Raw genomic sequence first — 15,230 nt, 5'->3', positions numbered from 1 at the left:
GTATCTTTTTTCCTGATTTATCAATTTTATTGATCTTTTCAAAGAACTTTCCGTTTTTTTCTATTCTCTATTGTTCTATATCCCATTAATTGCTGCTTTTATCATTACTATTTTCTTGTTTATTTTGGATTTAATTTGTTCTTTTTCTAGGTTCACAGGGCCAAACCTGTCAGTGACCTGCTTTTGTTGTTAAAGTACTTAATGCTATAAATTTCCCTTTAAGTTCTTCCTTAACTGCATCCCACAATTTTGTTTTATTTTTGAGATAGGGTCTCTGTCACCCAGGCTCAAGTGCAGTGGCAGGATCATAGCTCACTGCAGCCTTGATCTCCCAGGCTCCAGTAAGCATCCCACTTCAGCCTCCCAACTAGCTGGGACTACTGGCGAACCACCACTCCTGGATACTTTTTAATTTTTTCTAGAGACTAGGTCTCACTATGTTGCCCAGGCTGGTCTTGAACTCCTGGGCTCAAGTGATCCTCTCGCCTCAGCTTCTCAAAGTGTTGAGTTTACAGGAATCAGTCACAGCACCCAGCCTCATTCTAAAAGTTTTGATATATCATCTTTTCATTTTCATTCAGTTCCAAGTATTAGTTTTCTTTGCAATTTCCTCTCTGTAGGTGGGTTACTTTGAAGTGTGTTGTGTAATTTCAAAATATTTAGGGATTTTTCTTGATGTCTTTGTTACTGATTTTTTAATTGCACTATGATCAGGAAATAAACATACCTTGGCCAAGCACAGTGGCTCATGCCTGTAATCCCAGCACTTTGGGAAGCTGAGATGAGAGGATCACTTGAGCCCAGGGGTCTGACACCAATCCGGGCAACATAACGAGACCCTGTCTCTACAAAAAAAGAAAAAAGGGTGGGTGGCTGAGCATGGTGGCACATGCCAGTGGTCCCAGCTTTTCAGAAGGCTGAGGCAGGACGATCACTTGAGCCCAGGCATTTCAGGCTGCAGTGAGTTGATTGTGTCACTGCACTCCAGCTTGGGTGACAGAACAAGACGCTGTTTAAATTTTTTTAAAAAACCTTTATGATTGAATCCTTTTGAATTTGAGACTTATTGACCCAGAAGATAAACTGTCTGTGTAAAAGTTCCATGTGCACTTGAAAAGCACATGTATTCTGTTGTTGCTTGTACTATTCTATAAATGTCAATTATATCAGGTTGTTGGTAGTGTTGTTCAAGTCTTCCGTTTCCTTACTGATTTCATCTACCTGTTTTATCAATTACTGAGAGGCACTGAAATTTCCAAATATAATTGCAGATGTCTGTTATTTCCTTTTTCTTTTCTTTTTTTGAGACGGAGTCTTGCTCTGTCACCCAGGCTGGAGTGCAGTGGCGCGATCTCGGCTCACTGCAACCTCCACCTCCCAGGTTCAAGCGATTCTCCTGCCTCAGCCTCCCAAGTAGCTGGGATTACAGGCGCACGCCACCATGCCCAGGTAATTTTTGTATTTTTAGTAGACAGGGTTTCACCATGTTGGCCAGGCTGATCTGGAACTCCTGACCTCAGGTAATCCACCCACCTCAGCCTCCCAAAGTGCTGGGATTACAGGCGTCAGCCACTGCACCTGGCTTGTTACTTCATTTCTGTTTTCCTTTGTGTATGTTGAAGCTTTATTATTAGCTTTTAGGACATTTAGGATTGTTATGTCCGCTTGATGGATTTATTCATTTATTATATAACCTGGTGTTTGTTATTTGCCCTATCTCATAAGTCTATTATGGAAAAACAATAGGAAAATACTTTGGAAAATATATAGGAAACAGAAGGAAAAATGTTTAATAATCAAGGAAGTTAAAAAAATTTTAATGAATTTTCTTTATTATCTGTAAGTCTTATCCATGCTTGTCTCTACTTACAGAAATGAGGTTTGCTATGTTTTATCAGATCTTAGGCATAATTTATTGTTGTGAAACACTGAACAAATTAGCAGTATATTACCCTCCACAACTCCCTGTGAGGTGAGTTGCACAGATTTAGGGATGAGAAACGAGGCACAGAGAGTTCAAGGATTTGTCTTAAAAACAAAACTTAAGATTTCCCAGCCTGTTAGTTGACCTCTTTAGTACAGGGCATTTTATTCCGACATAATTATATTTTATTCTGACATAATTATGCCCTCTGGCTCAGATATGAACTTGCTTTATTCTAAGAAACATAGATTACTATCAGAAAAATACTTGAATCCAATTTGGTTTCTCCTCTCCACAGAAGAAATAAATAATGAGTGTGTTATAAAACCTGATCTTGAAATGGTCCTTTCAAGTACACCATCTCAAGCTGATAGCTTTATCTAGTGTCCTTCCTAGCAATGAAACAGGATGGAACAGGCATTCAGTGAGTCTGAAGAGTAAGACTGCAAGTGAAAATTTTTACTCTATGACCTAGTTTCAGGTAGAAAAAAATCTGTCAGTGTTTAATTTTGATGAACTACTACTACTGGAAAGAAAATTCAGGCTACACAGTCTATAGTCTCACTAGAAATGTAGTGAAAATGTTCCAGCTAGTCTATTACATCCCTTGTAGAAAATCTTTTCTTCAGAAAGGTTTAAGCACACAGCTAACAAATACAGGTTAGTTATCCTGTGTTAATACCCCAAGGAGTTGACAGTCAGCCAACAGCTCAGTCTTCCATCCTTCAAGTCCTAGGCAAGAACAGGACTACCCTCACCCAAAATGTTGTAATTTGTAATGTTTTGATTCACATTTTAAATTATTGACTTAAAAAACAAACTCCAAGATGACTTAGGAATCACTTCATAAAGTCTTAGGTCTAGAAGGCTTGTTAACGATCACTTATCCAACTCCTTCCCTGTAAGATGAAGAAACTAAGGACTAAAGAGGGCAAATGGCTCACCCGTGGTTACACCACTAGATAATGGCAGAGGCAGGACAAGAACCCAGGTTTCTGACCCTTTTTTCACTTGCCTGTTTCTTTAAAAATAACATTTTCTTTTCTGAATTAGCTCAAATCTATTTGGGTAGAGGTTAGGGAACCAATGTGTAGTGGTCTGAATGATGGCCCTCCGCCAAAGAGATTCATATCTTAATCCCTTGAACCTGTAAATGTTATTTTATATAGCAAAAGATGTGATTAAAAGATTAATCTGGCCGGGCGCGGTGACTTATGCCTGTAATCCCAGCATTTTGGGAGGCTGAGGCGGGTGGATCACCTGATGTCAAGGGTTCTAGACCAGCCTTGCAAAATGGTGAAATCCTGTCTCTATCAAAAATACATAAATTAGCCGGGCACAGTGGCAGGCACCTGTAATCCCAGCTACTCAGGAGGCTGAGGCAGGAGAATAGCTTGAACCTGGGAGGCGGAGGTTGCAGTGAGCCAAGATCACACCAATGCACTCCAGACTGGGTGACAAAGCGAGACTCTGTCTCAAAATAAACATGAATCTACATTTTTTTTTCAGGGACCTGCCACTTTAGGAATAAAATATATTTTAAATCTGCTCTCTCAGGTTGAATTAAAAGATAGGATTGGAGATAAATTTCTCCTGTTTCATCCAAGTGGTTTCTTAATTGCAATCATATGTATCCTTATAATACACAGTTAGAGGGAGAGTTCTGATGCAAGTACTCAAAAGAGAAGACAATGTGAACACAGAGCAGAGAGATATGCCAAGGAACGCTGACCATAATCAGAAGCTAAAAGAGGCAAAGAACAGTCTCTCTCCTAGAGCCTCCAGAGGGGCCTCAATATCTTGATTGCAGACTTCTGGGCTCCAAAATTTTGAGAAGAATAAATTCCTCTTGTTTTAAACCACCAAGTCTGTGGTAATTTGTTATAGCAGCCACAGGAAACTAATACATAGGGGGAATAAAATTTTAAAAATCATAAAGTGGACATATATAAAACATTACTGATCCAAAAAGAATTGTGTTTCAGATAACCCAAAGAATGTCTAAAACCTTTAATCCCTCATTTCAAAGGGTAAATTGAGGCTACTGCAGGATACAATTTGCCCCAAAGAAATTGGCAGATCTGAGAAGAGAAACTCAGAAAGATCTAATATTTACATAGCTGCTAACAAGAACAGTGTAGGTTTTTCTGCAAACATGCTAGTTGGTAGAGCTCCTGGACAGACTAAACATAGGCAGCAGTTGTCACAGTGGGTGTTCTTCCAGCACAAGTGTAAAGCTGTCATCAGAAATGAATATGTGGCTTCAAGTGGCTTACAGAAATCCAACAAATCTGCATCTTGGACTCTGGACAAGCGAACTCTTCTCAGGATGACCTGGACTCCTTCCTATTAGTACAATGATCAGTTAAAATCATTCTCTATAAGCAAGGAAGAAAAATAAAAGTTTATGTCAGGAGAAAAAGATGATTGCCCAGAGTCCGAGTTCACGAATAGCAGATATGTAAACAGCCATACTAAGTCAAGTGGTATCTCATGTTGTAATTTATTACTTTTAAAATCAATATCCATAACACAGCTTTAGGCCCCGTTTCATGTAAGGTGAATGGAAATAAAAATAATCTAAGTAAAAGGACAAAATAAAGACTAGAAATGCTTTACCAGGACAGTTATTAATTAAATGGGCTATACCAATAAGATATGGAAATCATGCTATGTGGTTAAAGACCTCAATAGAGCCGGGCACAGTGGCTCACGCCTGTAATCCCAACACTTTGGGAGGCCGAGGCGGTTGGATCATGAGGTCAGTAGATTGAGACCATCCTGGCTAACACGGTGAAATCCTGTCTCTACCAAAAATACAAAAAAATTAGCCAGGCATGGTGGCACGTGCCTGTAGTCCCAGCTACTCGGGAAGGCTGAGGCAGGAGGATCGCTTGAATCCGGGAGGCAGAGGTTGCAGTGAGCCGAGATCACGCCACTGCACTCTAGCCTGGGTGACAGAGCGCAACTCTGTCTCAAAAAACAAACAAATCTCAATAGAAACAAAAAGCGACTTAGTCTTCCTCAAAAATCTTTGTACCCTGATACCAAACCTTTCTCTTTTCTAGAGTATTGTTAAGGGCTCTGAGAATCTCCAGAATTTCCCTAGCCATATACAAATCCAGCCACTTCAAATGTAGGCTCACTCTTTCTTTCCCCAACTATCATCCTGCTCACCTACTACCCAAATTGAAGCTTTCCACTTACTAGTTTTCAGACAGAATATATTCCCCTTTAGTAAACACCCCTTTTAGATTTGGTTGCAATAGTAGGTATGTCTCTAAGTTTTTTTTTTTTTTTTTTTTTTTTGAGACAGTCTCGCTCTGTCACCCAGGCTGGAGTACAGTGGTGCAATCTCGGCTCACTGTAACCTCCGCCTCCCAGGCTCAGCAATTCTCCTGCCTCAGCCTCCAGAGTAGCTGGGGCTACAGGCGTGTGCCACCACGCCCGGCTTATTTTTTGTATTTTTAGCAGAGATGGGGTTTCACCGTGTTAGTCAGGATGGTCTCAATCTCCTGAACTCATGATCTGCCCGCCTCGGCCTCCCAAAGTGCTGGGATTACAGGCAAAAGCCACTGCGCCCAGCCAGTATGTCTCTAAGTTCTAAGCACAAGCGTTATAACTTCTGTAATGGGAGGCCCAACACGTATCACATTGGAAGTTAGGATTTCTAACTCTGTGATAGTACCAGAATTTCAATGAAAAATTACCCACTAAAATTTCACCACCAGAGAGAAAAGTTCATCATATCTATTAACTACCACATTGGAGGCTGGGCACAGTGGCTCACACCTGTAATCCCAGCACTTTGGGAGGCCAAGGCAGGCAGATCACCTAAGGTCAGGAGTTCGAGGCCAGCCTAACCAACATGGAGAAACCCCATCTCTACTAAAAATTAGCCGGACGTATGCCTGTAATCCCAGCTACTCAGGAGGCTGGAGCAGGAGAATTGCTTGAACCTGGGAGGCGGAGGTTGAGGTGAGCCAAGATCGTGCCACCGCACTCCAGACTGGGCAACAAGAGCGAGACTCCATTCCAAAAAAAAAAAAAAACCTATCACATTGGGAGACATTTTGCAATATTTTTATTGTTTTCCCTCTTTAAGCATTGTGAGACTTCACAATAAAACAAGCAGTTTTCACTTGCACACCACAGTAAACCAGAAAGTCTCGGTTTGGCTCCTATAATCTTTCAAAGTAAAACACATGAGTAAAAACACCAAATAATGGGTCACTCCCTAATCTGTTTACACAGATACTCCTTGATGGGGTTATGTCCTGATAAACCCATCATAGGTTGAAAATATGAAAAATTGAAAATTCATTTCCTACACCTAATCTACTGAACATCATAGCTTAGCCTAGCCTACCTTAAATGTGTTCAGAATACTTACATTAGCCTACTGTTGGACAAAATCACCTAACACAAAGCCTGTTTTATAATAAAGTGTTGAATATCTCATGTAATTGGTTGATTACTGTACCGAAAGTGAAAAACAGAATGGTTATGTGGATACTTGAAATATGGTTTCTACTGAATGCAAATTGCTTTCCACACCATTGTAAAGGTGAAAAATCTTAAGTCGAAATATCACAAGCAAGGGACCATCTGTACAAGTGGCTGGGGCTGGAGATGGAAGGAACTGACTCAGAAAGTAATCAAAGTTGGCATGATTTGGTGACCTATTGTTCAGATCAGCAGTCTTTTTCCCCCAAAACCCTGGGTCTATAAACAGCTGTGAAATCAGTTCAATGGAAATTGACTGCTTTCTTAAGACAATGAAACAGTATACTGCAGACAAAAGAATATCAGAGTACTCTGCACGTTTAGTGAAATCTGTTTCAATGTGTGTACAGGATTAGTATAAAATATATTTCTTATTGCGGTCAAAAAAGTTTTGAGACGTGGATCCAAAAGAATCCCAGGAAAGGAAAGAGGCTAGCTAGAATCAAGTGAAAAAGAAGGATGTGAGGCAAAGTCTACCTTCTTCAAAAACATATTTGCCATTATTTTAGGAAGCCAAACAAGGACAAGATGCAATCAATCGTATGTGTAAGTTTAAGCTGCAAAAAGTGGTAAAAACTTTTTTTTTCTGAGACAAGGTCTCACTCTGTCGCCCAGACTGGGGTGCAGTGGCATGATCTCGGCTCACTGCAAACTCTGCCTCCCAGGTTCAAGCGATTATCCCGTCTCAGCCTCCTGAGTAGCTGGGATTACAGGCGCCCACCACCATGACTGGCTAATTATTGTGGGTTTTTTTGTTTTGTTTTTTTGTTTTGAGACGGACTCTTGCTTTGTCCCCCAGGCTGGAGTGCAGTGGCGCAATCTCGGCTCACTGCAACCTCTGCTTCCTGGGTTCAAGCAATTCTCCTGACTCCGCCTCCCGAGTAGCTGGAATTACAGGAACCCGCCACCACACCTGGCTAATTTTTTGTGTTTTTAGTAGAGACGGGGTTTCACGATGTTGGCCAGGCCGGTCTCAAACTCCTGACCTGAAGTGATCCACCCGCCTCGGCCTCCCAAAGTGCTGGGATTACAGACATGAGCCACCACGCTCAGCCCAATTTTTGTTTTTAGTAGAGACGGGTTTCACCGTGTTGGCCAGGCTGGTCTCAAACTCCTGGCCTCAAGTGATCCGCCCACCTTGGCCTCCCAAAGTGCTGGGATTACAGACATAAGCCACCGGCGCCAGACCAAGTGGTAAAAATTTTAATAAAAATTTCCTTTTATTAAATGGAACAATGATCAATTCTGTATCTAAGGAGATAACATCAGGATTTAGTGATCCATTTACCAAAGGCCACTCCCTAAACATTTCAACCATCTTCTCTCACCTTTACCTATTTTCCAATTGGTAAAATAATGGATTTTGAAAAAATAATAAACTCTAGTGTTCTATTTTTATTTTTTTAGCAATGGGACCTTGTTGTGCTGCCCAGACTGGAGTGCAGTGGCTATTCACAGGCATAATCATCTCACACTGCAGCCTTGACCTCCTGAACTCAAGCCTCCTACCTCAGCCTCAGCTTCCAGAGTAGCTGGGACTACAGGAACACGAAACTGTGCCCTGCATACTCCAGTATTTTAAATGAATGGTTTTCAACCGAGGGAGATTTTATCCCCCATCCCTACCTCCCCGGACATTCGGCAATGTCTGGAAACAATCTGTCACAAATGGGGATGTGGCGAGTGATGCCATGTTACTGGCATACAGTGGGTAGAGGCCAGGAATGTTGCTAAATATTTTACCATGCACAGGACACCCTGAGCACCCTCAACAAAGAATTATCTGCCTCAAAATACCAACAGTGCTAATGCTGAGAAACCTTGCTGTAGGTCAAGACTGTATTCCTTCCAAACCTAAATAAATCCAGGACAGATACCCTTAACCAGTATCACTTTAGTTCTCAGAAGCTCAGCAACTCCATTACTAGCATACCTACAAATAGGTTTAAAGCCAGGTATAAATTATAGGTTTGTCCTTTTGCTAGTGCCAGAGAACATGGAAATCTCTCCTCTGTTCATAAACTGCTATTAAAATCGTCTGTCTTTGGTATAAAGTCGGAAAGGTCTCTAATTATAAGTGTATTTCATAGGTAGTTGATTTTCAATATTTAAATATTTTCCCTTGATCCTGAATAAATTATTGAATAAAGCAGTAAGACTCTGATACAGCCAATGTTATCAAAATTTATTTATTTCTCCAAAAGATCCTGGAATAAGCAGAGTGGGCATTACCAAAAGGAGATAGACTGCATGTAAAACACACTTCGAAGGAAATCTAATTAAAAGGCAAGGAATAATCCAGGTGATGGATGAATCTTCTGTCCCCAGAACCCTAAATATTACCCTCTTCAAGTGTTTCTTTTTTATTCCAAAGTCAGATATCCTCAAAGGAACAGCAAAAAGAGGGACTTTAGGATGGTGTAAAGAAAAGAAATATATGAAAGTTCCCGGGAGAAAGAGACTAAAATAAAAGCACTGGGCACATGGATTACATAAAACAGAAAAGGGGTTGTAAGTATGTGATTATGACTAGAAACACAAAACAATCGACTTCATTTTTTATTTAATTTTAATCACAAATTATTAACCTTGCAAAGTTTTAAACATTAAAGATCTAACCTGCCTCGATCCTACTGTGTCCCTAGGATTGACACACTTTGGTGTGTAGCTTTCCAAAACTTTTCTATGGACCTACAAACATATTTGTCAGTAGAAATATGCACTATCAGGAAAGAGATATTTCTTGAACGCCTTTCCATGACAGTACATAGAGATTTCTCCCATTCGTTCTAACATTTTAACAGTCTTCCTAAAGAAGCGACTTCTGAAAGTATTATTTAAAAACAAACAAACAAAAAAAAAAACTCCTGTTCCCCAAACCTCAAGTGGTGAGGGGGCGGGGGAAAAATGCTCAAGTCGAGGAATACAGGAGCAAACTTACGCTTTCAAGGAGGTGTATGGGACTGAGGCCTAAAGGCTTCGTTAGAGAAGTCATCGTGGATAAAACATCCACCCTCACACGCCATTACAGGCACCGACTCCCCTTCCTCACAACCCCAAATCGAAGACCTCCCTCTTTTGGAGAGCCGATTGGACGACTGGTCCCAGCGCTTTCCTTAGGCTGTCCGTCTACTGGCTCCAGATTCGTTCCATCCGTTTAACCGCCCGATCCCGCATTCCCCATTGGAGTCAAACCGCTGCCTCCTGGAGAAGCCCAACCTACCGCGCGCTTCCTGCTCACTGGCTCAGTGAGACGCTGCTCAGAAAGGGAAAACCCGTCTCCCACATTCCGATGGCCCAAGGGCCGATCAGTCGGCAGCTCAAGGCAGACCCAATTGGCCTATACACAAGCCAGTCAAAGTCTTCGGCTGCACAGCTCCAAAGAACCTACGGGGATTAAAACATCCCGCCCCCTGTTCTTCTATTGGTTGGCCCGACCCACCGCTGCCCCTTCACTATCCCCCCACCCCGCCGTCCATTCATTTCACACAATAACAGGCCCAAATGGAGTCAGTTCAAGACCTACTATGGGTAGATAAGACTGTCTGCCACTTACCCGGGATTGAGAGTGATCACTCACGTTAACGTCTGCCCTGTTCCTGTATGGTGAGGCCGCACCACAAGCCACCACCGCCGCCGCCTTCTGCGCAACGCCAACCGCCCGCCAAAACGGATCCTTCCCTGCGCCTGCGCAACCAATCCTGGGACCGGACCTTTTTTCTCCGCCCACTACGCATGCGCAAAGCTAGGACAAACTCCCGCCAACACGCAGGCGCCGTAGGTTCACTGCCTGGTCCTGCCCGCCATTTCACGTGTTCTCAGAGGCAGGTGGAACTTCTTAATGCGCCTGCGCAAAACTCGCCATTTTACTACACGTGCGGTCAACAAGAGTTCATTGCAAAAAAATTGTTACCTCCTGGCTGCTTGTCTAATACATAGTGTTAATCATGCTTTGCCAAGCGACTTGACTGTAATATTTGCGCGTGGAAGATTAAAAAGGTGTTAAACACCCAAGGTAGATTCAAATATGAATGATTGGTCGGTTGGCCAATCAGACTGGTTAACAATAACATTACTCGGGAACCAATGGACTCCAAGGGGTGGAGACGGCGTAGAACGACCGAAGGAATGACGTTACACAGCAATGTGGCACCACAGGCCAATAGCAGGGGGAAGCGATTTCAAGTATCCAATCAGAGCTGTTCCAGGGCGGAGTCTACCAATGCCGAAAGCGAGGAGGCGGGGTAAAAAAGAGAGGGCGAAGGTAGGCTGGCAGATACGTTCGTCAGCTTGCTCCTTTCTGCCCGTGGACGCCGGCGAAGAAGCATCGTTAAAGTCTCTCTTCACCCTGCCGTCATGTCTAAGTCAGAGGTGAGTTAGGCGCGCTTTCCCACTTCAATTTTTTCCTCTCCCTTTCCTGAATCGGTAAGATGCTGCTTGGTTTCGTTCCTTGCACCAGCCCATTCTACAGTTCCTTCGGTCGCTGCCACGGCCTACCCCTCCCAAAGTTCAAGTCGCCATTTTGTCCTCTTGATCGCCATGAGGCCGCTCTCCGCCAACCATGAGTTATCATGCGGGACTCGTTACTCGTAGCGAAATTCTTAGGCACACAGGATCTTTGTCTTTTTTTAAACCTTGCCTTGGTGAGCGAGTTTTCTAAAGAGCGATTAGTCCCATTGTGGAGATGCACCCCTACCGCCCAAGCCTTTGTTGCGCGTGCGTCGGAAGGCGACTAGGGACGCATGCGCTTGGGATTTCCTAGCACTCCCAACCCCAGCATACGGCCTCCCTTGATAGGCAGAAGCACGTGTCTTGTTGCGACCTGAACGAACAATAAGTGCTAGGTACACAGTTGGTGTCTAGTTTTTCTTTTCCTCGATGGAAATTGTTTCGTGTTGTAGCCCATTTAACACTTCCCCCTCCCCCCACTCTAGTCTCCTAAAGAGCCCGAACAGCTGAGGAAGCTCTTCATTGGAGGGTTGAGCTTTGAAACAACTGATGAGAGCCTGAGGAGCCATTTTGAGCAATGGGGAACGCTCACGGACTGTGTGGTAAGATTTGGAAGGGACAAAGCAGTAAAACAGCCGATTTCCTTGGCTTATCTTGGTGCAGCCTTCTCCGAATGCTTATGAAAGTAGTTAATAGCATTATAGTTAGAGCTTTGTTGGGAAAGGAACGTCCTGCTTTGATTTTAAAAGCTACCTCTTAAATCTAGGGTAGTGGGAAACTGGACGATTTTTTATAGAAGGCTGGTGTAAAATTTCCTATTGCCCTATTCAAAGTTAAAATGACAAAAGCTTCTGCGGTCAGACTTTGTGTTACATAAATTAACACTGTTCTCAGGTAATGAGAGATCCAAACACCAAGCGATCCAGGGGCTTTGGGTTTGTCACATATGCCACTGTGGAGGAGGTGGATGCAGCTATGAATGCAAGGCCACACAAGGTGGATGGAAGAGTTGTGGAACCAAAGAGAGCTGTCTCCAGAGAAGTGAGTGGGTTTTTTTTTTCTTCTTCTTAAACTTACTTGGATATGTGCTGCTATGGACTTAAGATTCGGGAGTTTTCTAAACTTACCAAAATTTTTTATTCGAGTATAGGCTTTGCTAATCTAAACCTATGGTTTTTCTCCTATTAGGATTCTCAAAGACCAGGTGCCCACTTAACTGTGAAAAAGATATTTGTTGGTGGCATTAAAGAAGACACTGAAGAACATCACCTAAGAGATTATTTTGAACAGTATGGAAAAATTGAAGTGATTGAAATCATGACTGACCGAGGCAGTGGCAAGAAAAGGGGCTTTGCCTTTGTAACCTTTGACGACCATGACTCCGTGGATAAGATTGTCAGTAAGTATCAGATAGTGGCATTTAGTAAGGGTTCCACAATCTGTGTGGCATTCTAAACCCTGATACCATGTTGTATCTGTGTTTTTTTTTTAGTTCAGAAATACCATACTGTGAATGGCCACAACTGTGAAGTTAGAAAAGCCCTGTCAAAGCAAGAGATGGCTAGTGCTTCATCCAGCCAAAGAGGTATGCTTGTTGCTTAATTAAACCTTAAAGGTAACTTTGAGTTACTCCAGTATGAATGATTTAATGCTTAAACTTCATCTCTTAAGGTCGAAGTGGTTCTGGAAACTTTGGTGGTGGTCGTGGAGGTGGTTTCGGTGGGAATGACAACTTCGGTCGTGGAGGAAACTTCAGTGGTCGTGGTATGTATGGTTTATCTACATGTAGTTCTGACTTCTCACCATCTTTGCTATGAAGATTTTACAGTACGGGAAGTGCATTCAGAATGTCACTTTAAGTGCAAGTCATACTTAAAACTTGAAACTTTTTCTTACAGGTGGCTTTGGTGGCAGCCGTGGTGGTGGTGGATATGGTGGCAGTGGGGATGGCTATAATGGATTTGGTAATGATGGTAAGTTTTTTAGGAATAAGTAGAGAAAAATTCCTGGCAACCTGGATCTTTAGAATAGGTTAGTAGAGACTAAAATTCTGGTGCATGTCAAACTCAACTTTGCCCATAACACGCATGCTGTGAGCAGGCCTTCAGCCGTTACACTTGCACAAGTTTTCATTGTCAAATACTTTTGTCTTATTGAGAAGAATTGTATTCTTGTAGGTGGTTATGGAGGAGGCGGCCCTGGTTACTCTGGAGGAAGCAGAGGCTATGGAAGTGGTGGACAGGGTTATGGAAACCAGGGCAGTGGCTATGGCGGGAGTGGCAGCTATGACAGCTATAACAACGGAGGCGGAGGCGGCTTTGGCGGTGGTAGTGGTAGGTATCCAGTGATCCAAGTACTTGGTGTGACAGCTAGATTAGCCTTTTAGAGCTTGGGTTATGGTGCTGTTGAAGCATTGTGTGGTACACTGCATGGTATATTAAAAACAAATGGGCTTGCTATGCTACCTCCTCCTAGCTTTAAGCTGGGGCCGCCTCACTCCCAAATAGTAGAGATAAGTGGATAGTGTTGTCTTTGAGTTAGATTAGTATCATAGAAGGATTTAGTATCTTAACTCCTTTGGGACCTTAGGCGCTTAGTTGATGTATCCAAGATACTTCTGCTTGCTGTGGCCCTGGATCCGTGAAGGCCTTCAAGGCTGAAGGGTATGCTTGTGCCACTCTGAAAATCTCTTTATTTTATGTCATGGTGAGTTAGGCCAGTTTGCTTTGTATTACTGGATTATTCAACTGAATGCCTTTCCCAGAGAATGAAATGCAAAGATTGGAGTCACCATAGTTTGGGAGAAAGGAAGGCTGATAACTCAACCTTATTTTATTCTGACTGCTAAACAGAATTGGAAACTAACATCATCCTCAGGTAACAGATAAAGGCCGTCTTTCCCATTCATAGGAAGCAATTTTGGAGGTGGTGGAAGCTACAATGATTTTGGCAATTACAACAATCAGTCTTCAAATTTTGGACCCATGAAGGGAGGAAATTTTGGAGGCAGAAGCTCTGGCCCCTATGGCGGTGGAGGCCAATACTTTGCAAAACCACGAAACCAAGGTATGGTATCTGTGTAATTTTGGATAATGTGAAAAGAGTGTCTGTAGCTACTGCTAGGAAGAAAGCACTTTAACTGCTATGTCTGGGCAGCAAAACGTTTATAGTTTAGAACTTTCAGAAAGTGATAATTTGATCACAAATTAGAAAAATCATGGGACCTCTTTACCACCTCCCTTGTAGTAGGGGCCATTTTTAAATGGCCAGACACTTGAATTTAACTTTTATTATCTCAAATATGAAAACATTAATGTTGGCACTTTGAAACTTTAAAAGAAAAATTGTACTTTTCAGGTGGCTATGGCGGTTCCAGCAGCAGCAGTAGCTATGGCAGTGGCAGAAGATTTTAATTAGGTAAGTAAGCACCTTTTTGTGTGTTGACATAATTTTTTAAATTGCTGATGAACCCAATAACCCTAATGTAGCTGAGCAGTGCAACATAGTTAACATTATAATTGCAGTAATTGTGGATATAAAGTTAATATTCAGATCAGCAAAATTTGTGGGAAACAAACTTGATATTGGATTGTAGCCTTGAGTCTTAATATGTTTAGATTAACAACTTTATTCCATATTGTTCAACAGGAAACAAAGCTTAGCAGGAGAGGAGAGCCAGAGAAGTGACAGGGAAGCTACAGGTTACAACAGATTTGTGAACTCAGCCAAGCACAGTGGTGGCAGGGCCTAGCTGCTACAAAGAAGACATGTTTTAGACAAATACTCATGTGTATGGGCAAAAAACTCGAGGACTGTATTTGTGACTAATTGTATAACAGGTTATTTTAGTTTCTGTTCTGTGGAAAGTGTAAAGCATTCCAACAAAGGGTTTTAATGTAGATTTTTTTTTTGCACCCCATGCTGTTGATTGCTAAATGTAATAGTCTGATCGTGACGCTGAATAAATGTCTTTTTTTTTAATGTGCTGTGTAAAGTTAGTCTACTCTGAAGCCATCTTGGTAAATTTCCCCAACAGTGTGAAGTTAGAATTCCTTCAGGGTGATGCCAGGTTCTATTTGGAATTTATATACAACCTGCTTGGGTGGAGAAGCCATTGTCTTCGGAAACCTTGGTGTAGTTGAACTGATAGTTACTGTTGTGACCTGAAGTTCACCATTAAAAGGGATTACCCAAGCAGGATCATGGAATGGTTATAAAAGTGATTGTTGGCACATCCTATGCAATATATCTAAATTGAATAATGGTACCAGATAAAATTATAGATGGGAATGAAGCTTGTGTATCCATTATCATGTGTAATCAATAAACGATTTAATTCTCTTGAATGAAA

The 15,230-nt window shown here is 42.2% G+C and overlaps 2 protein-coding genes across 3 annotated transcripts in view; one reads left to right on the top strand and one right to left on the bottom strand.

Moving 5' to 3' along the window:
• CBX5 (chromobox 5) overlaps positions 1-10,191 on the bottom strand; it is a 49,037-nt gene extending 38,846 nt beyond the window's left edge. The window contains exon 1 of one of the 2 annotated variants that reach the window (XM_055357054.2): positions 9,987-10,191. The gene's annotated coding sequence lies outside the window, so the exon portion shown is untranslated. The remainder of the gene's footprint in view (positions 1-9,986) is intronic. The other variant, XM_004053275.5, reaches the window with a different exon arrangement.
• Positions 10,192-10,649: 458 nt separating this feature from the next.
• HNRNPA1 (heterogeneous nuclear ribonucleoprotein A1) lies at positions 10,650-15,230 on the top strand. The gene is given in 12 exon segments (XM_031000730.3): positions 10,650-10,801; positions 11,365-11,481; positions 11,774-11,920; positions 12,068-12,278; positions 12,372-12,464; positions 12,551-12,643; positions 12,778-12,852; positions 13,057-13,212; positions 13,790-13,945; positions 14,237-14,271; positions 14,274-14,296; positions 14,528-15,230. Coding segments are annotated over 12 exon segments (1,224 nt in total). The 5' UTR covers positions 10,650-10,786; the 3' UTR covers positions 14,631-15,230.

The sequence above is a fragment of the Gorilla gorilla genome, chromosome 10 (genome assembly GCF_029281585.2).
Source record: "Gorilla gorilla gorilla isolate KB3781 chromosome 10, NHGRI_mGorGor1-v2.1_pri, whole genome shotgun sequence".
Taxonomy (NCBI): Eukaryota; Metazoa; Chordata; class Mammalia; order Primates; family Hominidae; genus Gorilla; species Gorilla gorilla.
This window is presented reverse-complemented; position numbering and strand designations above follow the sequence as displayed.